At 44.2% G+C, this 25,422-nt stretch overlaps 2 protein-coding genes across 5 annotated transcripts in view; one reads left to right on the top strand and one right to left on the bottom strand.

Moving 5' to 3' along the window:
• Nucleotides 1-418: 418 nt before the first annotated feature.
• Nucleotides 419-6,451, bottom strand: slc25a16 (solute carrier family 25 member 16). Its single transcript, XM_047602673.1, has 10 exons — nt 6,121-6,451; nt 5,772-5,897; nt 5,062-5,154; nt 4,843-4,976; nt 4,567-4,630; nt 4,167-4,288; nt 3,983-4,049; nt 3,665-3,827; nt 3,481-3,549; nt 419-2,733 (listed from the first exon to the last, which is right to left on the bottom strand). The coding sequence occupies exons 2-10, from the start codon at nt 5,863-5,865 to the stop codon at nt 2,577-2,579; spliced, it is 963 nt and encodes a 320-aa protein (XP_047458629.1). The 5' UTR covers nt 5,866-5,897; nt 6,121-6,451; the 3' UTR covers nt 419-2,576.
• Nucleotides 6,452-6,645: 194 nt separating this feature from the next.
• The window catches only part of tet1 (tet methylcytosine dioxygenase 1), a 30,157-nt gene continuing 11,380 nt past the window's right edge, over nt 6,646-25,422 (top strand). The window contains exons 1-2 of one of the 4 annotated variants that reach the window (XM_047602668.1): nt 6,646-7,084; nt 7,721-10,019. In XM_047602668.1, the coding sequence (XP_047458624.1) occupies nt 7,887-10,019 (2,133 nt within the window). In that variant the 5' untranslated portion in view covers nt 6,646-7,084; nt 7,721-7,886. The other 3 variants (XM_047602672.1, XM_047602669.1, XM_047602671.1) reach the window with 3 other exon arrangements.

Genomic DNA, 25,422 nt, shown 5'->3' on the forward strand with positions numbered 1-25,422 from the left:
GGAGCTGTCCAGCTGATGATGTGACTGGTGGCGTGCGGGATGGATCTGGGCGGAGGGGAAGGTGTCTTATTCCAGAAATTGATCATTTTATTTGACTGCAAACAACGGGACGGGGCTGGACCGAACGCAGGACGTGGACGTGTGAAGTGATATCCTCTATGCATCACATTTACCAGTCAAATTCATGTGTGCCGCTGCACAACAAAAGGTAGTGTATTGCAAGTTTCAGTGAAATAAATGCAAATGCACCAGCGAGCCCCTGCTTGTTTTTACATATGGGACTGTACCACTCACATTAGCAGCGATGAAAAAGCCAAAAGGCCTCGGTCACTCTTGCTCATTCGCAATGCAAGAAAAAGGAACAAAAATCATTCACGGGCTTACAATCAAAGACAAAATAAAGATACCAGACTCTGTGTTTGTTTTGAGAAGATGGCATGTATTATAATTCAGACACTGCTTATGAAAAGCACAACAGGTAAAACTAAACGGGTACAAAGACAGAAAATAAAACTGAAAAACCAAAGAAAAAGGCATCTTCATTGTTCACGCTCAGAACTATTCATCTCGTTTCAGTCGCATCTAACATAACCTGATTAGATATTACAGCATATCAGAATTCATACACATATAAATAACTATAATAACCCTTTATCAGTAGCAGCAAGCAGCAAGAACAGAGTTGATCTGACAGAACTGAAGCGAGACTTCAGAGAGCTATACAACAGAGATGCATCGTGTGCATGAAACCAAACAATCAGAAACAGAGATGGAAACATCAGGGGATGAATCAGTGGCAGCATAGAAAGCACAAATGGCAGCTGCCACTTGTCACCAGTGGAACCGTATGATTGTACTCTTAAGCCCAGGAAGGTGGGCACAGTTGGATAAAGTAGTCACTCATCAGAAGTTCCATACAAGCCGTATGTACGTGCACTTCTGTGGGTGATTTGGGAGAATTATATATTCACACATTTGTTCAACAACACCTTTTTACTCGAGATATTTCAGTATCCCACTTCCTCTACAACCAAAGTGGAACCTGCAATATTCCACTGCAGTGGTTTCAAACCTGAGGGCCTGGCCTCATTAACATTTTAGCATAAACATGCTCATTTTGCAAATCAAAACATGAAAACTAAAGACTGTTGACTAGTTTTTGTGTTTTTCTTGGGAAAGAGTGCATAATTTACTCCTTCTTATTCAAGATAAACACCAAAAATATATCCCCCTTTGATGGTAAAATGTGTGCATGAGTAATTTGTCCACAGACGCACGACTACTCATGCATTTGAGTCACAAGTCCATAAGGCTGTAAACCACTGTTTAATGACTGCAGCTTCCACCATTCACATACAAGTGTCTCAGCCTTTCTGGGACTGAACTGCGTAAGAAATACTGCATACATGACTCTCCTTATCTTGCTTGGGTTAAGCGAAACAGAGAAAGAAAGAATACACAACGTAGTCTGAACTGTTTCTGATGTGTGAATTTTTGTTTTATAAAGGCTATACAATCCAGCTATGATGGTAAACAAGTAAATGTTATGTCAGTGCTGCCACCCAGTGGCAACAGGTCGCAAGAATCAATAAATAAAAGATGGAAAAAAAAAAAAGCTACAGTGGTGAAGTGCAAATTACTCCTGAGTTCCCTGCGGCAAAATGTGTCCCACCAGACGCATGTCACCAACATCCATATGAAGTTTAATATCTTAAACATCCTAAAATATCTTTGTGATCACAGCGGAGCAACGATTCACAAACTCAATATCATCAGAACTACAGCTAAGTCCACATAACCACCATAAAAAGCAAACATTTTTGAAAATGGTTACAGTAACTGCTCTGTTTGAGGTCTAGCAACGTTTACGGGTGGTTGTTTTTAAACTAAAATCATCCGTTCACTTCACTACGCGTTTAAAAGAAAAAAATAGCACAGGTGGATAGTTTTTGTGATTTGTATGTAGGAAAAAAAAAAGGCAATGACGCACAACTTGCTGGCAACTTTTTCCAGTTACTGCACCACAAATGAAAGCCACTAAACAATGAAAATGCAAAAAAAGACAAGTAAAACAATTAAATTAATTTAAGTGAGGGCATCCTCAAACATACAAGTACAAATAAAGTCTCTCCGAGGTCTCAACTTTCCTCAGAATAAACAAGAGCCAGAAATATAACTGTTTAATTGGCTACTTTGATCATTTTAAGTAATCACTTGGCCGTAGGCGGACATCTGTGGTGCTGTCAGCATCAGAGTTAAAGCGCACATAAGAATTAAAAAACTAATCAATCTCCTAAAAGTACTGAGTCACAAAAACACGAAGAGAGAGGGAATGAGATAAGACAGACATGGAGCAGCCTACTGTTCGATCTTTCCTTTTTCAGCATTGAATGACTCCTCTGCTGAACTTCAGTGCACTCAAGGAAAAGGCAATTCCCACATTGCAGAGCTTAAGACGTAGTGAGTGACCCCCCCGCCCCCCGGCCACCCTATGAAGTAAACACAGATTTCGACTTGATAAATGAATCAGAGCGTACGGGCCCAGGAGCAGGCACGGAAGATGCGAAACACGACGGCTAGTTCAGGTGGAGCATCTGCTTCATGAACTCGTAGGTGGTAAAGGCCACGGCCTGGGAGGGCACACAGCGGATGTAGTTGAGAGAGAGGCCTCGGTACAATCCCCTCCTGATCCCGTATTCCTTATACACGTACTTCAGGGTCTTAATCGGTGAGCTATTAAAATGCAAGAAAAAAAAAAACTTTTTATAATAATAACTACACAGATTTTTATTTTTAAGTGTTTTTTTTGTGTATCCATGGAAACAAATTTCTTTGCTGCTGCGGTCTGTCTGTGTTATGAGGAACTACACTCAAACCTGTCTCAGGTACTGATGCATTAACTAGAGCATGTGGATGCATTCTTATGGATCTTGAATATCAACAAAGAGCAGATAACGCAACAAAGACGTGCAGGGTTTTCACTGGCTTTGTGTGAACTTCTACAAGTATGAACGGTATGCTGCTGCAGACATTTACAGATCTGGCTCGTAACATTTTTATCTGATGATCTAGACCTCCTGTGATCTTCTCTGTGGTATTAAGCATTCAGATGATTAAAAACTCATAAAACCAAAGGTGGAAAGCAGATTTGGAGACATATTTATGAGTTTGCCAGAACTACTAGAATATGAGTACCATTCTTAAGCTTGATAATTTATTTTATCCCTCGGGATAAATAAAGTATCTGTCTAATCTAAACTCTCTCATTTCATTTTAGGTTATACCTATAGTTTGCCTATAACAAATCAATTTGGGCCAAAAACGGACACAATACTAAAGAAACTAATTGTTTCTTTTTTAACAAATCACATTTATCAGTTATAGCCTTCCTAGATGTACGCTGCACATACAGGTAGGTGTAATTTAACACACTTACATCGTGGTGTAACTCTCTGGAGTAGAAACATTGGTGGTACTTACCCACATTTCTCTGAGTCAGGAAGCACAGTGCTTAACTGCATTCTTCTCCTAATCACATCCAAGGGGTACCTAGTGAGACAACACACACAGTGTCGGCCATCAATAATTAAGCGTAATCAATAATTGAGCCAAATGAACCAGCCACATTAAAACCACCCAGGTCGTCCCTGCCTGAGGAACTTACGATATTGTCTGAGCGATGGCACCAGCGATCCCTCCACACAGCAGGTTGACATGGGTTTTCAGAACGAGGACATCGGGGTTGTCTAAGCAGGGCTGTCCCAGCAGCTCTGGAAAACGGCTCAAACCGAGGCTCCTCAGGGTGCCAAAGGTGAAGAATGACAGGCCTGGGATGCATATAGGTGGGAGTCAAGAGTCAATATAATGAAACAAAAGGAACACATGTGGCATAACATACTTAAAGGAGGATGTTCGTGCTGTTGTGTACAATGTTCCTAATATATATATTTATGCATTACATCATAGTTATGACAATACACACCTGCATAAGGGGCCATTCCAATAAGCGTTGGAGTTAGTCCTCTGTAAAAGCCCAAGACGCCCCCCTCCTTTAAAAAAAAAAAAAGAAAAACAGAGATTGTAGCCAAATGTAAATTGAAAGAGGATTCTCAAGGCTACAATGTTTGTAAAAATAAAAATGCTGTTTAACTTCTCCACAAAATCACCTTAAGGTAAATGGTTTGGAAAGCATGGACAATTCCAGTGTAGCGTTGATCTCCTTTCACCTGGAAGGCCAGTCTGGCTCGGATCATATCCAGAGGGTAAGTGCATATTACCGCAGTCATCCCTGAAAACACAGGAAATTATTAAAAAAAGAAAGAAAAGAATGTCGGGTAAATAAAGTTTCCGTTTGTCTGTCTGTCTAATGAAGCAGGCCGGTGTCATTTTTCACCATTGAAACAAACAGTTACACATCGTGATGTTTAATTTATGAGGAAAGCTGAAAAATGTGACCATACTCTATGATAATACATCAATCGAAATTAGTTCAAATGTCAGAGGCACAATGTTTATGCCCATACAGTGTGTGACATCCGGTTCAAAAAAGACAAGTCTCATCAGTACCTGCCATAGATCCTGCCACGAGGCGGTGGATGTGGCCAGCGATGCCAAACTTGGTCCTTAGCAGCTGTAAAGGGAACATTATCAACGTCAGCAGGGAGCAAGGTTGACAGGATTAACAATTAAAATGATGTACAGGGGAAAAATGCTCAAGATATTTTAAAGCAAAAACACACCAACAGAAAAGTATATAACGTTTCCCTAAGCAATTTTGTACCATCAGTCCTACTTAGTGTCTAAACTTTGCCCACTGAATGTGTGATAAAATACATACTGTACCTTTTTATATTTGTCAAAGGCCATGAACTGGATGGCTCCATAAGGAAATATCCTGATCATCATTGCCCCATTGCCTTTGTACAAGCCAAGGAAGCCTTCTTTCTTTGGAACAGCCGTAAGAGTTGAAAACACTCCTGCAAAGACAGTTCAAATGTTTCACGCTTGTGGTACAAATACGTACTGAAAACAGTGGCTTTCCACATTTGACTGATGTTTTACCAAGGTGTTTGTAATGAGGGTTCTGGGCTTGAAGAAGAATCTTGACTCTGTCTAGAGGAGCGATGGTAGTCTTGGCACAGCATCCCGCTACACCTGAAAACAGAGGAACACGGCACCAAGGCATTTATTACTAAATGGAAACTCTTCATCGAAAACTAAGGGACTATAATTGAAATACAAGTGACTGCAAGTGGAATTTTATGTTGACAAGACATTCAAGACCAGGCCCAGTAATCTCACCAGTTGCAAATCCAGCTTGCAACTGCAAAAAGTGAAATCTTGATAACCCCGCGTTTCATCTGGATCAGATATTACATGAAGTTTGTGCTATCGTGCTGAGGGTAAAGCTGCACCATTTAAGGACATGGGTGCAAAGATAAAACATCAGAATAACGTGCACATATTCTCTGCACTGCCCTGCACCTCTAGTTATATGTTTACAGTGTCGTTTGAGCAGATGAAATTACTCAATGGTTGTTTTCTTCATGTGTCAGGTGTACACATCACCTTATATCACCTTAAAGTACTACATTTCCATGAAATGAGTGGTTTATTTATTTATTTTAAAAAAAGCTGGTAGCTGACTTGATGAAGGAACCAAGCCTCCATTATCACTTCCTGGTTCAGAATATAAAGCAGGACTCAAAAAGCAGAGAATGTCCTACTGTGAGATCTGAAACCGGTTTATAGTTTAATGTGTCATATCTTACCTCCAGCTACAAAGGAGCGAACCCAGTAATAGTCCCTCTTGGCAGGAGTGCTGCTCATGGTGGGGGGAGACGAGACCGAAGCCTCCGATGTCATCCTGTCTGATCAGGAATGTGACACATCCATGGCTATGGCAGAAACACAAATGAACACGTGGCTATGAGCTGCTTTAGGACAACACGGGACACAGTGTTGAGGTTACACAGACACGAGTGAACCAGACAGCACAACCTGAATTACTATTACTTACTTACTGAAGTTTTTGTCGTGGTTTGTACTGGGGCATAGTTCAACTGGTTCAGCAGGTAGATTTAGTTAAGAAACAATAACACTGTTAAATTAGATACTCACAAGGTAATCTGGTCTTTCAGCAGAGAAACAACGGCGAAGTGAACGGTTGGTTGGACGCAAACTGTTCAACTGTTTTGTTTTGATAAATTGCTCAATTCTCCGGTTTCCTTCATTACTCAAGAGAAATTTCCTGACTGTAAAAACGCAGCTTGTGTGAAGGACATTGGCTGTTATCGCACTCAAAAGATGTTGGTCCACTGTTTCTGATATAATTCCAAACAAAATCCGCAGGTGTGTATCAATCTGAATCACTTACAACACTGACAACATCTGTGCCCTTCGCTCACCGACGGTCGACGGTTTCTGGCCAAAAACAGTCGCAGTATTATGACGTAATATGACGTTTCCGGGGAGGGAGGGAGAAAGAGAAAGATTAGGTCGACGCTTATTGGACAATCGGGGAAGGATGCTCTGCTGTGATTGGTTGTTATCTTACTGTCACTTTTAGTCACTTAACTTTTGTTAGACAAATGATGATTCACACACTTTTTTTTAACGATTTTTACGAACCGGATAAGCCCACATGGCTAGATAAAATAGTTTTCCTCCTTCGCTAACATAAATAATAAATGCCCCAACAGAGCACCGGGACAATGGACTCCATTCCAGGTTTTCTTGTCCACTTCTCCCTCTAGTGTCTACGACGAGTTTTTGGCCAGCGGAGAGCGTAGGTGGAGGGAGAGTGAGCGGGGCTGCTCTGAATGGATTGACATTAGAGGGATTTACATTTTAACGGGTGTCGTGCTCCGCAGAGGCTACACGGTGCACGCCGAAAAAAACAGCCGCCGGCCCCTCTCGATGTGTCCGCTCATGCTTGTTTGTATCATGTCCATGTGTCATCGTCGTGAGAGGATTGAAGTTACCAGCGGTCTAAATTTGCCGAGGAGGGAAACCAATACAAGGTCTCGCTGTCTCGCTGGAGCGGAGTATTATTAGCAGTTCAGACAGTACAACTGTCTCTGTGGTATGTAAAGCATTTCGGCTCTAAACGTGTAAATACAACCAGCACGGGCGACGGAATCACGCGGATTAAAGTGAGGTTTCCGGACGCGCGGAGGGTTCAGGTCGAGACCGTGATTTCAATGACAGCGGTCAAGTGCAAAACAATAATAAACAGCGACGGTGAAGGCGTTTTTTACACGGTAATAACACCTTCTTCCGCCAGTCAGAAAGACGAAAACAGGATCCGACCTCCGACTAGAGCCCTCTCCTCAACGTGCCTGCCCTTTAAACACTTAAAGCCTGTTATCCGCTCCGGAAGCGATATTAGTCATATTTTTATAGTTGATCTGTTTTTAAGAGATTTATGCTACTGCTTAAAGGTCACTGAGTTTTATTTTTTTTATTTTTTTTTCTCGCGTCAATCGTGACTATCCCGTGTGGATTATTCAGGCGGGGCTTAAGTGACATTTCTGGCCAAGTTAAGAAATATGTTATTATGCTATCACGTTGTTAGGCATCAGGCTGTACTTTCAGTTTTAAATGTATTTGTACCACAATAATTTGCCATTGTTATACTAAAAAAAAAAAAAATGCATTTAAATCTGGTGAGACTTTTAGCATTTTGATAGTTTTTTTCTGTTTCCTCTTGTCTTTATAGGTCATGCACTGCTACTACACAATAACAACACCGTCATAGTTTACAGTTTAAGGCAAAATATATATGATTTTTAAAACGAAAACAAGACTGTGTGCTAAGTAATAGATAAACAGTCACCTGGCTCCCATGCCGGCTGCCAGAAATCCTCCCCTCCACACCCTCAGCCATGCCTGCTACTACCAAACCCACCAGGAGACAGACACCTGCGCAGAAGCGAAATGGCCAGAAAGTGATCAGCACAAAGAGGCAAACCTGTAACTCAAATAAATCAAGAGGAAGGGCTGCGGAGAAGCCCCGGAAAACACCTGCAGAACCCAGAAGGGCGACGACCAGGGCGCAGGCGCAGTCGGGACGAAGCCCCCGTGGACGAGGAGTGAGCGGGCCTGCCGGTCAAGGCACCGGGAGGTCCCCTGGCCGACTTAACCATGCCCTAAATGTAACGGGATCTGCGAGGCTTAGGCGGTCGAGCAATCTGCCCGAGCACTGCGGCGAGTTACAAGACCCCCTAGGGCGGAGGAAGTCCCAGCGGGGCACGCAAGTGTCTGTTTCTCCCCGCCAGCCTCCAAAACCTTGCAGAGGAGGAAAAAACAGCAGGGGGAGCACCGGGAGAAGAGCAACACCCCAGCATGGAGGCGCAAGAAAACAGCTTCCAGATACCAGCGTCAACAACTCTGCTCTTGATGAGGAGAAAACAGAACTGGACACCTGTGATGGCGAAGAAATCCTTCCAGTGTGTGTAAAAACTGACGTTGAAGTTTCTCCGCGTATGAAAGAGCAAAGCCTTGGAGTCAACAATGCTAAAGAGGGCTGCCCTCCTAATGTTAATGACGCACTGGAAGACCGTGTGCAGCGTAACTGTGACAGTCCTACAACCCAACAAGGCGAAAAGACGGCCAGCCATAAAAGTGAAGGTGACCTCAAGTGTGTCACCGGCTCCCTGCTGTGCGATGACTTTGATGAGCAGCCAAAACTCTGCAGTGACAGGAGCAAAGAGCACCCCTCAGAGGCGTCAGAGTTAACAAGCGCTGGCTCATCGGGGGAGCCGGACAGCCACAAGGGAAATGACAGTTCACCAATCTCTGAAAATCAGCTTGATCATCTCGCGAGTGACGGCAAGCAAGATGATGTGTGCGCTGCTCAGCAAGAGGAAGGTGACGTGTTGGACTTGAAAGAGAGTAGGGCAGATGAAAGAGGGGTAGCGGTTGCTGGCGGAGAGGAGGAGATAAATGACGAGAGAAGAGAGAGTTTGGAGGCAGAGAGGGAGAAGGAGACTGTCGAGGAGGTTGCTGAGACGCCCGGTAACTGCGAGAATGAAGACGGAGGAACAAAAGAAAAGGAGAATGATGTTTGCATCAATCCTACTGACTCCCAAACTAGCACTCCAGCCTGTCAAAGCCCAGACCCACCTCATCCTAGCGAGGGACTGACAGCTCAGTCAGAATCATCTGCACTGGTGCTACTGGTCTCCAACACAGCTACCTCAAATCCCACCAAAGCCCCCTCCACTTCAGAGTCACTCGACTCAGAGGTTCTGAGCCAGGGTAAGACAGATATTCAACCTACCATTCATGGTGCTAAACCTCAACTTCCAGGGTGCTCGGGTGTCCCTGAACCACCCCCGATGGTGACGACTGTTGTCGTGAAGAGAAGTATGCCAGTTATCATTTGTAGGGGGGAATCAAATCAGCTGCAACGCCTAAAGATCCCTCCTCTGCAGGGAGAAAGACACGCTTGCACACCAGCAGACACACAGACCAAAGATAGTGAATGCAATCGAGAGCCATTGGAGCAAAACAGCCACAGAGAGACTTCATTGCTGTCTCCATCACTAGTTACTCAGTCTGGCACGGAGGGCCTCGCTGCTGAACTTAAACCAAACGTCAGCCAGGACTGCGTTCGGGTCGCGGTGCCAGAGCAGGATTCGGTGCCAAAGATCTCGACTCCTTCTCTGGACAGTAGCTCCACCTTTTCCTGTAGTTCGGAAAGCACTCGATCCTCTTTTTCCTTTGACACTGAATCAGAGACGGGGTATGGAGAGACCAGCCCTTCTGCTCTGCCCGGATCCTGGGGGCCAGACGGGGCCAGCTCCCTCTCGTGGACGGCTCCAAAATCACAGAAGAAGGAGAAGAAGAAGCGGAGCAGGTGTGGGTCGTGTGAGCCATGCCTCAGGAAGATCAACTGTGGCCAGTGCAGCTGCTGCTTCAACCGCAGGACCGGCCACCAGATCTGTAAACTGAGGAAGTGTGTGGAACTGAAAAGGAGAAGGCCTTCATCGCTGCTGGCTTGCTCTGCTGCACAGGTGAGATTTATACTACATTTTACCTACATTTCACCGTAGCTCACGGTGGTTTATTGCAGTCAGATTGGCAGTTAATTCTCTGCGAGGAGCTAAGTACAAAAGTTATGAGTTTGATTAATGTGCTGGAACGTCTTTCTGCACATACAAACAGTTAATCTGAAGCTACGAAAAGTGTAGAGTGTTTTTTGTGTTGTTTTTTTTTTTTTTACTTTCTGGCAGTACTGCTTTTGATCTCTGAGGTTCCTCGGCAGCTAAGACTGGGAGTTGACTGAGACAGAAAGTTTTAACAGAAGGTTTCACTTTCACATTGTTCATTTTCTCTGCTGAGAACATCAACAGATGCTTTACGGCGAACTTTACGGTGTCTTCTTTGAAAACACAGGGGAATAAGTCAAAGGGGAAATGAGTGCGTGTGCACACGTGTGCAGAGAGTACAGATCTAGTTGACCGTGACTGGCAGTAGCTCAGCAGCACGTGGTTGGAGCTGGAGTCTGGAGTGGTCTGTTTTTGGGTGCCATCTCTGGCGCAGTCTCAAGAATACCTATTTCATGGGTGTGTGCGTGTTTGTGTGTGTGGACTGTTTTTTTTTTTTTTTTTAATTAAAACCTGTTTGGGCCAGATGTTTTCACAAAGTGGCATTGAATGGCATAATGAATGCACATTTTAGTAGAGAACCCAGTGACCTTTAGTGACTTCTAGTGTTTTTACATTATCATTTGAGTACTGTGACAGGATAGGGGGTAGAAAAAATATCTATATGGCAATATATTGCAATATCTTTTCTTCCGGTACAATATCGATTTTGAATGTCTTAATATAAGTCATGTTTTGGGCCATTTGTGAACAACTTCTGCCCCGCCACCACCACTTTTTCCGTAGAAGTGCAATAAATTGGAAATGGATCATTTGGATTAATATTGTTTTTTTGACTCAACTTGTACAATGAATTATCACTGATGTCATCTGATGTACATATATACAATGTGTAATATAAGCTGCATTTAAAATTGCTCAGTGAACTATGTAGATTATTGCAATATATCACAATATCGCAATAATGTATCGTATCACGACTCAATTATCGTGATACGCATAAGTCTTGCACATTTAGGTCGACCGTCATGACATACCTGGATTTTTCCAGACTGGAAGCGCACCTTTTTGAATCCATGTCTCAGGATGAAAAAGACAAATACGGAGTCTTGATGCGAACACAGTGATGTCATTGCCTCACCCCTTACACCCGACGTCTTGTAACAACAACAAACTACATCAAGGGCGGACTTTCAGGGCTGTGATGGTGCTGCATCAAATATTGACCTTTGTTGTATTGACGCTTTGAGGTCTGTGGTGGTGGATTGAGTTAGCTTAGCAGGAACACACACAGCCACACTGAACTGGGGATTCTACAATGCTAGTTGTTTATTAGCGGCTACATCAACCTTACCATGCCCAGTTATACGGCTGCTAAATATCTATACTTGAACAAAAGAGGCCACACAAAACCCGAAGGTCACAGTATGTTGGGAAACAGAAAAAGTAAAGGGTAAACAAGAGTTCCGTAATATTAGTCTATCTATGGCAAGATTGCTGCTCAACTAAAATAAAAAAAACATGGCGCCGCCTGTTGGCGTATCTAGGAACCACATTTCGTAAAGGTGTATTTCATATAATATCAACTGTTACAGTGTCTAGGACAATAAATACTCCAACTTCACCTTTACGATGAGCTAGCAAGAATTGCAGACCGTAATCTAGACTGTAATCCAGATGCTTTTTTGCAAGGGATCCATCTTTACGGCAAAGATCGTTTAGGTACGTGTGAACGTGGCCTAAATCAAATGAGTACTGGACAGGATTTAGGGTGCCTCTTCATGTAATCCCAGACTGACTCAATGATGTTGAGATCACAGCTCTGTTGGGGCCATACCATCTGTTTCAGTACCTCTGCTTGTGGCTGACAGTAGTTCTTTATGACTGTACTCGTACGCTTAGTGTTGTTACTGTGCAACTGAATTAAATTGGAACCGACCCCAGTGCTTGATGAATGAGAACCTAAATATTTAATATACTGTACCTACATGAGCTAAGAGAGGCTGAATATTGAATTTATGTGAACAGGTTGATTGCCAATGTTCTCCATACATGCTGGATGTATAAACAAACAACTGACTGTTGAAATTTCAACGTAAATATGTCCAAGTTGTGTTCATAACTGGTTTGAGTGTCTATCCACTTTGTGTTTGTTATTGTCATTGAAGCTGCATTTTGGTCACTGTGAAATAAGACATGGTCAAATCTTGGTTGTCTCGTCGGTCTAATTTCTCGTCGCAGCAGGCAGCTGTGTTTTTAGTTTTCTGATAAACCAGCTATACATAAACCAACACCAAGTGGCAGTCAGACAACCGCAGCCACCAACAGCTGAAGAAAATCTGGCGTCTAGGAACAGTTTTTTCTAGGAACGAGGTTTTTTTTCTCCAAAGTTGGTGGAGATCTAAGCGTCACGTGTCTAGAAATACAATACAAGTGTTGTGTACGGACTAGTAGACAAAAGCGTGTGAGTGTTCGTGTAGGTTTAATTAGTATTTAATTGCATGAAAGTGATATCAGAAAATGTGTTAGCTGAATGCCCCGCTGCATTTGTGACTGCAGCGCTTTAACCTAGCATGTCCGGACAGAGGTCAAAGCAGACATGTTCTTGGATCATTTCACTATGTGAGAAGAAGTTCATTCCAGCAGCTGGCTGCTAGTGCTACTGCATAACCATGTACATAGTTCAGTGGTGTCCATGTGGCTGGGGGAGGTGTGTGAGCAACTGTGTGCGAGGGTCCATGTGCATATGTAGCGTGTTGTGCGCATACATGCGCTGGCAGAGCGCCCTCAGAGTTGTGACAGTAGCAGATTAGGGCTGATTATATAACACTTACAGTATTAGTCGTGAAGACCACCGTGCACTATTTGTGAGTGGACAGGGAGGCAGTGACCGGGTCAGGCAGAGATTTGCGGCCATACTATTTGGATTTGTGGGTCATATGTGCGTGTGAGTTTGGTACCGACTCAATGACCCACAATATATCTGGTCGTGACTTTCGACGTTAAATGGTGTGCATGCCACGGCGAACTGCTGATCCACTCGCATTCAAGCAACAGAGCCAGTTGTTGTTTTGCCATTTCTCTTAACTGACATCACATTGGCCTTCTCTTACATACAGCAGCGCCTGTGTTTGCGCCTTGGAAACAGGTTTTTTGTTTGATTATGTGTGACTCCAGTGGGCGTAACAAGCCAGCGCTGCCGGGATGACTATCATCATGATGAACTGTGGGTGAAATCACAAACTCCATCCTGTATTTTATTCTAAGAACAAGTGGAGCAAGTTGATCTGAATTTGATTTTATAACCCACTGTGTATGTGTGTGTGTGTATTTCATGTGTACTTTGTGCGTGAGTAATACGTTAATGTGGCTGCCGGCCTGTCTTGCTAATCAAGCTCACACACCCTTTCAGTGAATTTTTCTAAAAAGTTTCGGAGGCCAGTGGGGAGTTCATGTAGTGGCATGTGGATTCTGTTCCTGGTTTTTACCATCGAGAGCTGCAGTGTTGGTCGTGGCTGAGGTAGCTTTCTGTTTTAGTCTGTCATAAAACATTAAACGGATGCAAGACATACAAAAAACATGGAAAACTTACAAAAGCCTCCAAAAGTACACACGATTCACACCGTACACAGATTGTACTGGTTAAGAAGTTTGTATATGGACATGAAATAGAAAGGGAAAGAAAGAAACGGAAATTTGTACGATTTGTTTTTTGTGAGAAAGAGAGCGGAGGATATGTAGTCTTTGAAAAATGTCTGTTTTCATTCAGGTTTCAAGGCCCCCTCGTGGCCTTGCCTTGTATTCGGAGGGAAGAGGAGAACTGGTTCTAACACTAGAAATTAAATACTACAGTTTCAGAAAGTGCAAAAGGGCATTTATTTGCCTTGTGACTTTGAAAAAGTCTCGACATTTTTAGAGGTATAGGCTCAATTTTCGTTTGCATGTACAATAGAGACATAAGTGTGGATAAATAATGTCATTATGTCGGGAGATACATGAATTAAGGATATTGTTGTTGTTAGTCTGTTGTTCATATCATTACAATGTACATGTGACAGGCATAGCATTACTATCATATAGAAGTATTTTACATGGGCTAATATCATGTGCACGTTGCTTTATCTGGATGCAGTTTATCTCCTGGCTTCTGCTGCTCTTTTCTCCTCCTCTCCTCCCTTCTCTCCTGTCTGTTCATCCTTTTTCTTCGTGACCCGGCCGGCCTCAAACAGATGGTTCCCCCAATACGACCTGTGTTTTAAAAGCTAGCTCACACGGTTGACACTGCTAACCGCTGCACCACAGTGCTGCCCTGGAGCCATACAGTTTGTGATAGGGTATATATGTGACTCATCTTACATTAATGCACAAAACATCACTCACTACAACTGCTAACCATTATCTTTGAGTGCTGGTGCTTCATTCTGTCACTGTATTTATCAAGACCATGCACCTGGTGAGGCACACTTAAGCTTAGTTTGAGCTGCGCCATAATTACACAGCAATGGAGGCATTCGGTTTAGTAGAATACAGCTGCAGCTGGGCGCTACACCTTTTTACAAACCATAACTTTTATGCCTCTCGTCAGCTTGCCAGCTTGGCCCGGCTTCTCCTGCAAACTCATTTATCTCCTGCACTCCTCCCACACCTCTTTTTTTTTTCTGCTGCAGTGCATTTTGCTGGAGGAGAAGCCCAGCTGAGGCAGCACGTGCATCGGGAAAACACTCGTCCCGTCTCTTAGACAGAGCGCTGATAGGGAGGAGAGGTGGCCTGCGGTTCCCAGTAGGGAGTGATGCTTTGTAAGAGATATTCAAAGCTGCGTATATGCGAGGGGGATGTTCATGCACGCTGTCGTTGGCGTGGTACCGTTCTTATTCTTTTGCAGCTTGCAGTCCAGGCCATTGTGCAGCAACACCCCCATTGTTCTCAAATGGAGCCAGCTTAATGTAAAGTGAGAGTGATTTGTCCCCGGGGATGCTCCTGTCAGATCTGAAGCCCTCTTCCTCCCCTCTCACAGACAGAAGTGGAGGTCTTTCGGACTGATGGTTGCCATAGTGACCGCTCTGTCTGCTAACCTTTGACCTGCCAAGGCTGTCTGGCGGAGCATGCTCAGGGTCATAATGAGGATTACTGGAGATAACCAGCAGACATGCACCACTGCGGGTTTAAGACTTTGAACTCGGTAACCTGAATCCAGGTAATTAGGTTAAACTGTGCAGGTTCTTCTTTTCCTACTGGGTCAGCTGTAAGGTAGAACCATCTACAAAGGATGAAGACCTTAAAGGCACCACAAAATATCTGCATTTTCACTGTAAATCAACTCTTTTAGTGCGGTAAATTTACCAGATTAAGTCGCTAATAAAATCCTCTAAACGTATGTGCGCCTATTGTGTTGTAAATAATAGAAGTAGTCGTCTGTAATGATAGCCTAAATCAATTATTTACACAGTTTAAAATAGTCCAGACATAGTTGTGTTGTGGCACTGTGTTATGTTGTGCTGTTGTGCTGTTACCGTGTTGTACAAGCAGTTAGTGTGAAATGAACTGAGGGATTTTATGGTACACATGCAAACATATCAACACAATATCACAAACTAAGCTGAAACAAAAGCACACAGCACGTGTTTGAGTCCTCTTGAAGGTGTTCCACCGCTCATCCAAGCAGGGCCGGGTATCACTGCTCGTTTCCTGATCGGTTCATTAAGAGATATTTCAGTTTTGAAATAATTGTGCTTTGTTATGAAAGAGGTTTTGTCATCATCCTGTTTGAATCGAAAAAGCTGCCACTCACCGGCTCTCCGGCCACGATGGTGCTCTCCGAATTGCACCTTCTGTCACGTTTTGGATCTCTCTCAATATGTGGATTAATCTCGTCGGACTAATCCCCTCCGGACTAGCGATGTGAAACCAGTCTCACAAGACTGCAGCAAGGTTTCTAACAACATGACTTGTAGGAAGCCTGCATCTGTGGGTGACCACCTCATGACCTGGGTCTGTTAGCGACCCAGCACTTACCTGCAACTGGAGGATGTTGTTGAGGTTAAGCTGCTTGGTGTCGGACAACATTTGTCTTCACGTAACCTGTCTGATTAAGAATCCAGTGCACACTAGTTGTGTATATAACATTGAACCAAACACTTGTGCTTACAGTTTCACTGCACCGTATGTCAACAAAAAACAAAACAAAACAAAAAAAACATGGCTGACCTCAAAAAGCCGGTTTCTCTGTTTGCTGTGATTATGTAGTTGTCAGCAGTGTTGCACGCATGCAGAAAATGAGCAGGGGCTGAAAAACAACACATGATGGTAATAATGATAATGTTGACAGCGTTTTGACAGTAATTCACACGCAGAATATGTTTTATCATGTGTTCGTGTGATTTATTTGCCGTAGTGGGTGACAAGTGCTGCTCTGTAGATGGATGGATAGATGGATGTTAGTTAGCTGCCTGGACTGTACCGACCGTTACGTCATATGTAGCTTTCATGTAAGTACAGATCACACCTTTGGCTGAACATCTTATTACAAAGCCAACTCTTAAGATTGTGTAATTGTAAGTGCAGATTGATTAGAAAATGGTCAGCAGTAAAAATAATATTTCTCTAAGCTGTTGCAAGTGTCACTCTGCGTTATCTCCCTTCACCAAAACTAGCTCAGGTTCCTCCTCCACGTCTGCATGTGGGCACTCTGGCAGCGAGCTGAAGGGCAGATGCACGTCCACACCCGTTGTTTTTTCACCTTCATTACGTAAACGTGTGGGACAGACGGGGGCCGAGGTAGCAGCTAACATTTGTGAAATGTCAGAAACGCTGCCAGTTTTTAACGGGGCCGACTCGCTCTGACCGAACCGGGGTGAGCTGCGCTTCGGCCAGCTCTCTCTTCTCTGACTTCTCCTCTTCTTCAGCGCAGCGTTTTTTATTACACGTGCTTGCCTGTGAATCGGGCTGCCCTGTATTTTCTGCTTGATCCAAGCCAATTAAATTTAAAACAACCCTGTGAGGTAGTTATCTGTAATAGCTGCAGGCTTGGCTCAGAGAACGGCCCTGTGGACGAGGGGAAATGTCTGTTTTATCAAATTTGTGGCTCAGTCGTTTGGCCTAAGTCCACTATGCATCAGGGCAGATGTATGGCCTGGACCGTGCCAGGTCGACGACTCGTATATAACCAGACTGTGGTTTAATGAAGGGAAACTCCACTCACATGCTGTCTAGTGCCTTTAATGCGGATTCAGCTGCCAGTCATTTGCAATGCAAAGAGTTGCGATAGTTTGCATGTGTTTTTCTCCAATATTTGTAATTTCGCAAGATATCTGGAGGGTTAAACTCTGGCGTTTCCTCGCTCCTGAGCCTTCTCGGGATAGGTTCCTTGCATCTGTGAGTTTGTGGTGTGTCTCGACTGTTGTGAGGCTCTAAGACCCCGGATAAGCTTTGATGTCGTGCCACTTGGTTTCTCTGGGTGAAAAGAAATCCTGACTTTGCCCCCTTGAAAGAAATGCCACTCAAATCCTGCCAAGGGCACACAATGGCCTCCTTCTCGAGGAACCAGAACTCATTCATGCATCAACCTAACCTGCCCGATTTAGAATATAGCCTCTCCACCTGAAGAGTATGGAATCTGCTTGGTCCGTCCCGTCGTTATTTCCGTTGGTGCTGTCCGCTAGCGTGCAGTGTTTGCAGTGAATTCATGGGCTTGTTTATTCTTTTGTCCAGTCTCTCTTTCAAGTATCAGCCTGTGTGCTAACGTGTGCATTTGTGTGTGTGGGCATGTGTCATATGGCCAATGCGCCTACTCAGCATGTTGCACTAGCGCAAACTTGAGTAAACCCTTTTCCTGTCTCATTGTGAGAGGATCTGATGTCCCCCTGCTGCTGCACATGCATAGTGTGTGTGTGTGTGTGTGTGTGTGTGTGTGTGTGTGTGTGTGTGTGTGTGTGTGTGTGTGTGTGTGTGTGTGTATTTGGGTCACTGTCTTTTCGCACGTATGTCTGTGTTGACAAAAACTGAAAGACCCACTCACCTTCTTTTGCAACTCTTTCCAAGGTGAAACACTGACAGGAACCAACACTGCACATCTGATAAATAAATTGTGTGTTTGTGTAGATATTTGTTGTGTATATATATATATATATATATCTTCTGACTTCTTTTTGCAAGTGGTTATTTTTGCACAGATGAATACACGAAAACTTCAAAATTAAAGAGGACTTTTTGTTGTTGCATTCTCTCCTGCATGTGCTGCAGAGGTGCTGCAGTGACCTGTTGTTGTCCTACACTGACCAGTTATTGTCGGCCCTCAAATTGAGTCCATGCGGGTTCAGGGTGTGGTGTTGAACGTTGCACATTTCCTTCCGCGAGCGGGATTGTAGTACGTTACATAACGCAGTCTGCGAGTGAAGCACAACTTTGAATGAGAATCCTTGATGCCCCTAAAATAGCCTCACCCATGGGTTATAAACTGTCCGTGCAGGAAGCGTGAAAGCTGCAAACATGCATTTTTTATTTACATGTGCGTGATTGTGTGTGTGTGTGTGTGTGTGTGTGCGTTTGTCGAGGAAACAGCAGAGAGCGCAGAGAGTCACAGTGTAGGCATTTAGTCACAGTGCAGATGTTCTTTTGGAAAAGGGAGGAATGAGATATGTGAGCAGCCTCTGGGGTCTTCTCAATGTGAGCCATGCTGCAGCCTCCTCTCAGGTAACACACACTCGATAGTTTCAAGGTTCTGCGAAAGGAAAATTGGCCTTCGCACAAATTACACAAAGAATCCGAACACTTATGTGGGTGTTTCCATAACGATTACTGCTGCTGATCCTTTTGTGTCCTAATGTTTGTTGTGTGTTGGTCTTTTGGGGTTTGACCTGCGCAAAGTGGTGTTTGGGTGTGTGTGATTGTGTGAGAGGATGTGAATGCGTGGACTGGATGTGCCGCTCTATTCTCCCATGGATGTTACCACTTTCTTCAACACTCACACACACACGCACGCGCGCGCACGCATCTCGGCCAGGATATCACAACTTCCCTTTTCCTCATCTGACACCGTGAAGGTGATAAGTAGAAAGTTACAACTTCGGTGAGAAAGGAAAGAGGAGGACAAACGCTCCCAAACTGCCACCACTCGTAAAGAAATCTGCAGCTTTTCCATGCAAATGAGAGCACGAGTTTACATTAGCGTCCGCAGTAATGGCAGTAATGACAACTGTTGGCAGCCATCGGGTTCTGGCAGAGCTCCACGGCTGGGCCGATCTCCAGTGGGTCAGCCTCCACATGTGTTAGAGGCAGTTTACGACCGTGGTGCAGAATGGCTTTCTTTACCTCGCTCGCTGTGCTCGTGTACTCTAGCTTAGGGTGATTAATGTCCAGACTACTTGTTCCTAACAAGAGTGGGGCAGCTCGTTAAAGGGAAAAAACCATATGGGACACTTAAAGAGCTGAAAATGAAGGGTGCGGTGTGTTATTGTTAGTAGTTGTAGAGCACTCTTGGACAACGGAGCGGAGCGGCTGCTGCGGCGGGAGGACGGGGATTAATCTAAAGGCTGAAGGGTCTGAAGATACAGATGTCTTACACTGGGCACGTTTTAACAAATCATGCCGTGATGAAAACGGATTATAAACGTGACGAATCACGTAGTTCCAAATGTTGTTATTGGGCTATTACAACCTTTGTAACTGCAGAACAGCTTCGTGCCTGTTGATAGTTACAGCGCGCGGTAGCAGCTGGTAGGTGTGCATCCCACACACTAGACGGCCCGTATTATTGTTTAGCTCGGTGTAACCTGTTTAACAGAGTGGTTTGTAGTTGCAGTCTGAATGTCAAACCTGTCAGACTACCTGCCAATTCATGAAGGAGCTCAGCCGTTAGTGTCACAATGACCAACGCCAAGAAGCCATTAACGTTTACTATATGGATTTTGCTTTTATTTGTAATGGAGACATGAACATTTCTGATTTGTAATAACTCAGGTAAGAATATTTGATGATTTTATTCAACAGTGAGTGTTCAGATGTAGTGTTTCTTTTACAATAAAATGCTAGCACAAAAAACATAGGCTAGGAAGTTATTGATTCACTGGAAAAGAATGAAAGCGGTGTGAGGTTTCTAGATGTCCACGCTGGTAGTGTTTTTTTTGTTTGTTTTTGTTTTAGCTACACACATTAATCCGTACTTGGAATATATATCTGAGAATATGCTGTTGTAATGACTGACAGTCGGAAAACCACATCATTTTTATATACAGTTGGACCTCGGTGCACTCGCATGAACTGTGTATATTTCAAGTGTTTAGTCTACAGCTGCACTTACTTCATAGTGCGTGTCAAGAAACTTGTGATTATTATTGTAGGGGAGCAGAGACGACTTTTTATGCTAATCGCGTATTTATAGATGTAACACTAAATTATTAGCTCAGGATACGTTGCCTGAAAGGCCAGTTCTGACGGTTTCTCCAACATGAATCAAAGTAAGAGCAGTCGCTTTCAACATAAATAAATGCTTAAAGCCATCCACTGTCTGGCGTCGGTCCAACAGCTCTGAAAAAATGTTTGCTCTGAAACCACATGTGGATGAAGCCACGCCATGCAGGAGTTTGACTGTGATAAGTCCTAACTGACTAACTGACTGGTGAACTTTGTAGTGTGATAAAAAACAAAAAAAACAAACAGACTTTTCAGGGGGGAAAAAATGGCCACCGTAGTGTTTAAACTGTTGCAGACAAGACTGTTTGGAAATACATATATTCATAAACCACGTTATATATGAGGAATCAGCATAAACCGCATCATGTGCTGCATCGGTCGATCGTTCAGGCCGACTCGGTGTAACATGTGGTTTAGATTTCGACGTGGCTCGCTGATAAATCTGTCAATATTGCTGGATCCTCCACCGTGACTGTACTGTACATGTGCAGTCGTGTCTCTCTGTTGTTGCCTCATGTTTATCGCGATCTTGACACCGCCGCGCTACTGTTTCGTGTCTGCGTTGAGCTGCGCGATCGCCACTTCCACAATCAAAACACAGCAGCCGAGCCTGGCCGCTCGAGTGTTAACGACAGGCACCGACTCCGGCTGCCTTCGTGTTTCCGTGTCCCGGCGTGACCTCAGCCTCTTGGCCGCACGGCTGCCTTGAAAAGAGGACGAGTACTTAACTCTCTCATAACATTCCTCCGTCTTTGTTGCTATCTTTCTGTCTTCTTGTGTTCGTCTCCTCACTGAACCGGTTTTCCTCAGGGATTTGTTTGATTTATTCGGGGGCTGGAGGAATTAGAGGAAGAGGAAGAGACGCGCGCTTCTCTCTCCTGCAGTCTCACATTTCTAAATCATGTGCTGCCATGCACATGTCCCCGTGTGTAACCAGTTTAAAGGGCATGATGCAGCTTGCTTCATGCTACGCCCGCAACACTTCATTATAATATGATAGATCACGTGCCTTTAAACTCAGGGCGAGGGAGACGTGCACAGGGAAAGTCTCATGTGATGTTCGCTTCTGCTTCAGACTAAAAGTATGTTTCTCAGGATCTGATCATCTTTTATAAGCAGTTATAAGGTTTATGGCATGTTACTTGTATTGGCCATAAATTGTTAAAATGCTGAGCCAAAGTCCTGTTGTTTGCTCTAACAAAACCTAACTCAAAGATAAGCTCAAAGAAGTACGATAAGCTTCAAATATTTAGCATTTTTTCCCTGATGTGGGGCAGTTTGCATAGATTTTAGGGTTTTTTTTTTTTGCCTCTCAGCTGATTAGACCAGAGCAATCATTGCAACAGCGGGGCGAAGAATTTTAGTGCTTCACGGGTTAATGTCTCAGTGGTGAGGGAGTTGTTTTCCTGTGATCCAGATCCAGCATCCATGCCACAGCTTTCCTCCAATCCCTGTGCGTAGGGCTGGAGTAAAAAGCCCACATAGGGGATCCTTTGTTTAGGAGAGTCTAGGCATGGAAGATAATTTACAAGCCGCTAAGGTCCTCACGCCATTGGCTGATGAGGCTCTGTCTGCGTCTGCGAAAGGCATCCCATATGTGTGTGTGTCTATACGTCTGTGTGTGTGCGGCGAGCGTGTGTGTCTGCTGTAGCAGCACTTTGCTACGGCGGCTCACAGTCCCCCCAGTCATGACACCCGGGAGCTTGCCCTGTGCACGGCTACTGTAGCCAGCGTTTTCTTGAGGCTGGAGGACGGCAAAGCAAGATGGCCACCAATACCTTTTAGGGATATGCTGCCTAAACTGGAGGGGCTTCTTCCGAGGACAGACAAGGTAAAGGAAGCTAGACTGTTAACCCCCGGTGTCTATTGTCTCGCTGCAGATGGGTCAGCTACACTGGAGCTTCATGTAGAGGTTGCGTCTCCGTCTCTGGAGTGGGCTGCTTTATTTGGAGGCTGGTGTTGTTATTGTTCCTGCTAAATGACTGAGGACCTGGACTTCTGCGTGTGTGTGTTTGTGTGTGTGTTTGTGTGCGCGCGTGTGAGTGTTTGACTTGTCCTTTCCAGGTGTGTTTAAAGGATGTGACAACAAACTCAGCAACAAAGAGGTCAGTTTCCACGGTAACAGAGTCCCCTCTGCTTTTTCCCTGTTGCACGTCTTTTCTAGCCATTATACCGTATGAAGAGCCCCTTTGCTTCCCCTTTTCTTTTCTTCCCCTTTTCTAGACAGCCATATTTCTGCACCTGCTGTTTTCTGACGAGTGGAGCGCCTGTAAGCCCAACTTTAATATGGCAGGCTTTACTCACCGCAGTAATAACAGTAATATTATCGCATACGCTGCAGAAAGAGTTGATTCTTTTTAAGTTTATTGCCTTCGACGTAAACCGTTTTCTTGTCCCCGTTTTCGTGCGGCGGGTCGACTTTGCTACATTGAGCTCGGCGCAGACAGGAAACGCTCACTCAATGAATGAAGGAAATTCTCACGTGTTCAGAGAAACACACATAAACCGCTACTTACACTCTGAGCCAGGAAGGAAGCACGCTTTTTCAGTGTGTTGTCGTCTGAGCGTTTGCGAGGTGGCGGTCCTAACGTGCGATTAGCGACAAAAACGAACAGGACGAGTGCCGCCTGTTAAGTCTCTGTTATTGTTGTATTAGCTGAATCGGTGTGTGTGTATGTACATGTCTTGTTTGTGTTGTGTTGTTGTGTTGTGTAACGAATGATTACACACTACCCACAAACCTCCTTGGAGACCCATGTCTCTCTCGAGTGAGGAACGGTTGTTAGGGTTCAAGAAGTGCTCATACTTGTGTTGCTAGGGCAGGTCTCTGGACGTGTGTTTGTGTGTGAAGCACTCACCCTTATCTGCTCCAACACACAGTTTGTTGACTCTAAAAGCCTCGCCGTGCACAGCAGTTAGACGGTGTTTATCTAAGACAATAGAAAGAGACTGTTTGCCGTAAGAACAGTATGTGCACGTCTGAAGAGTGACTTCAGATGTCTCGAAGCAGACGCAACAAGCTCAACACAAAGGCACAGACCCAGAGTCTCTCCAGAGACCCAGTGGCTAAATGAGAACACATGACTCCACATTTACATCCTGTGTCAGGCTTTTTGTTGTCGTGAGACTGACTGTAACATGACTGAAAATATGGGCAGCGCTTTGATGTCAGCTGCAGATCATAAACTCATGGATGCACACACGCATTAAAACACACGTGTGTCTGATGCAGCGCTGGAGGACGGCCAGCGCTGCTTTGTCATTGACAGCGGTTCATCGTGACATCCCCCCTTTCTCTCTGCCTGCGCCCCGTCTTTTTCGCTCTTCTTCTAATTTGAATATTGCAGCGGCCCCGTTTATGCGTGACGCGTGCGCTGACATCACCGACGCAGCCTCAGCTTGCGCTACACCTGGTTGTTGCATTAGCTTCTAGTAGTGAAGCAGAGTCTCTACAGCTGTGGACAGGGCGACGGACTAGAGAGGAAGTGGATTGGAGAGGGATCAGGAATGCCACATCAATGACTTTGTGATCAGTCAGCTGCAAGATATTGTCTGATCTCGGCACGTTATTAATCACGAACAGCTCCAACACTGCTACTCCTCCTTGAATTGTCAAACCACAATTCAACTTCTCCTAAAAGGAAATACATCTGGTTCGGCACAGTGAGTCCAGCAGAATCAAAGAGCTGCAATATTCTATCAAGAAAAGCATATTTGATGTATTTTTAGAAAGCCAGCTGGAGAAAAAAAAGAAAGCATTCCTAAAGAGATGATAATGATATAGACGTCATTCATTGACTTCGGTCACACATGTGCTCCTAGCGTGCGTGCTTCCTCACGCTTTCATGAAGACGGCAATTTCACACAGCAGCTGCGTGGGTGTCAGAAACACGGTCGAGGTTGAGAAACAGTCGGTTTACCAGACTGATAGATTTCACAAATATTACACAGTAAATGAAACCCCTGGACTAAATTGAATAACCACAGAACGGAAACGATAAGTCGAGTAATAAGGTGCCTTGGTATGAAATGTGTCTTGACAGCCTTGATGACTCAATAAACCGATCGCCATGATTAATATCTGACCTCCAGAAAGAATTTGACAGAAGCAGATCTCCATTAAACACCTGACACAGTGGGCTGCACAGCATTAATCCTCTCAGTCCTCAGCGCTGCATTTGACGCCTTTTGTTTTTCAGCTGTAATTTATTGCTTTTAGCTCTGGAAAGGCTGTCTCTTATTCCGTTATTTTTTTCAGCACGTTCTACCCTACGAATGCTGCCTTTACTTAACAGTCGTCACATGTGGGATGTCACAAAGCTGTTTTTCACTGTACAGGCATTTTAGCAGAACATTTTAAACCCCAGCTCCAGCTTGACTTTTTTATTTTTTTGCAGTGTTGTGAAAAGTGGAAAAATAAGTGTGTTTCTATATATTTTATGTACTTAAATGCTGTAAAAAAATAAACCTGGTTTGTGTCCAGCGAGGAAAAATGATTTACCAGAGCACATGCAAGTGATAAACACAAGTTTTTTTGTTTGGTCTGTGGATTCAGTGGAGTCTGGTTTGTATTGAAGAGCTGTAGCTGCTTACTCTTAATCTGTCAGTTTGGAGTACACATCCCCAGCTGTAAAACACTTTCAAACAGTGGCTGTCATGGACTTTAATGGCTGTTTGCGCCAGGTAAACAGCGATAAAGAAGCAATCGCCAGCTCCCCCTCCGGTGACACCAGTTCATTAGGGGGAAAATGGGATACGTCTCACACATGTAAACATGAAGTACACACAACTCACAATAACGAGTTCACATCCTGCCAACAAGTTTAAGATGGTTTTCTCAGCTGATTCTTGGCACGTGATCCGGTATATGTTTATTTTTTTGTCACGCTGCAAGATTTTTAAT

This window comes from Mugil cephalus, chromosome 13 (assembly GCF_022458985.1).
Source record: "Mugil cephalus isolate CIBA_MC_2020 chromosome 13, CIBA_Mcephalus_1.1, whole genome shotgun sequence".
In the NCBI taxonomy this organism is placed as follows: Eukaryota; Metazoa; Chordata; class Actinopteri; order Mugiliformes; family Mugilidae; genus Mugil; species Mugil cephalus.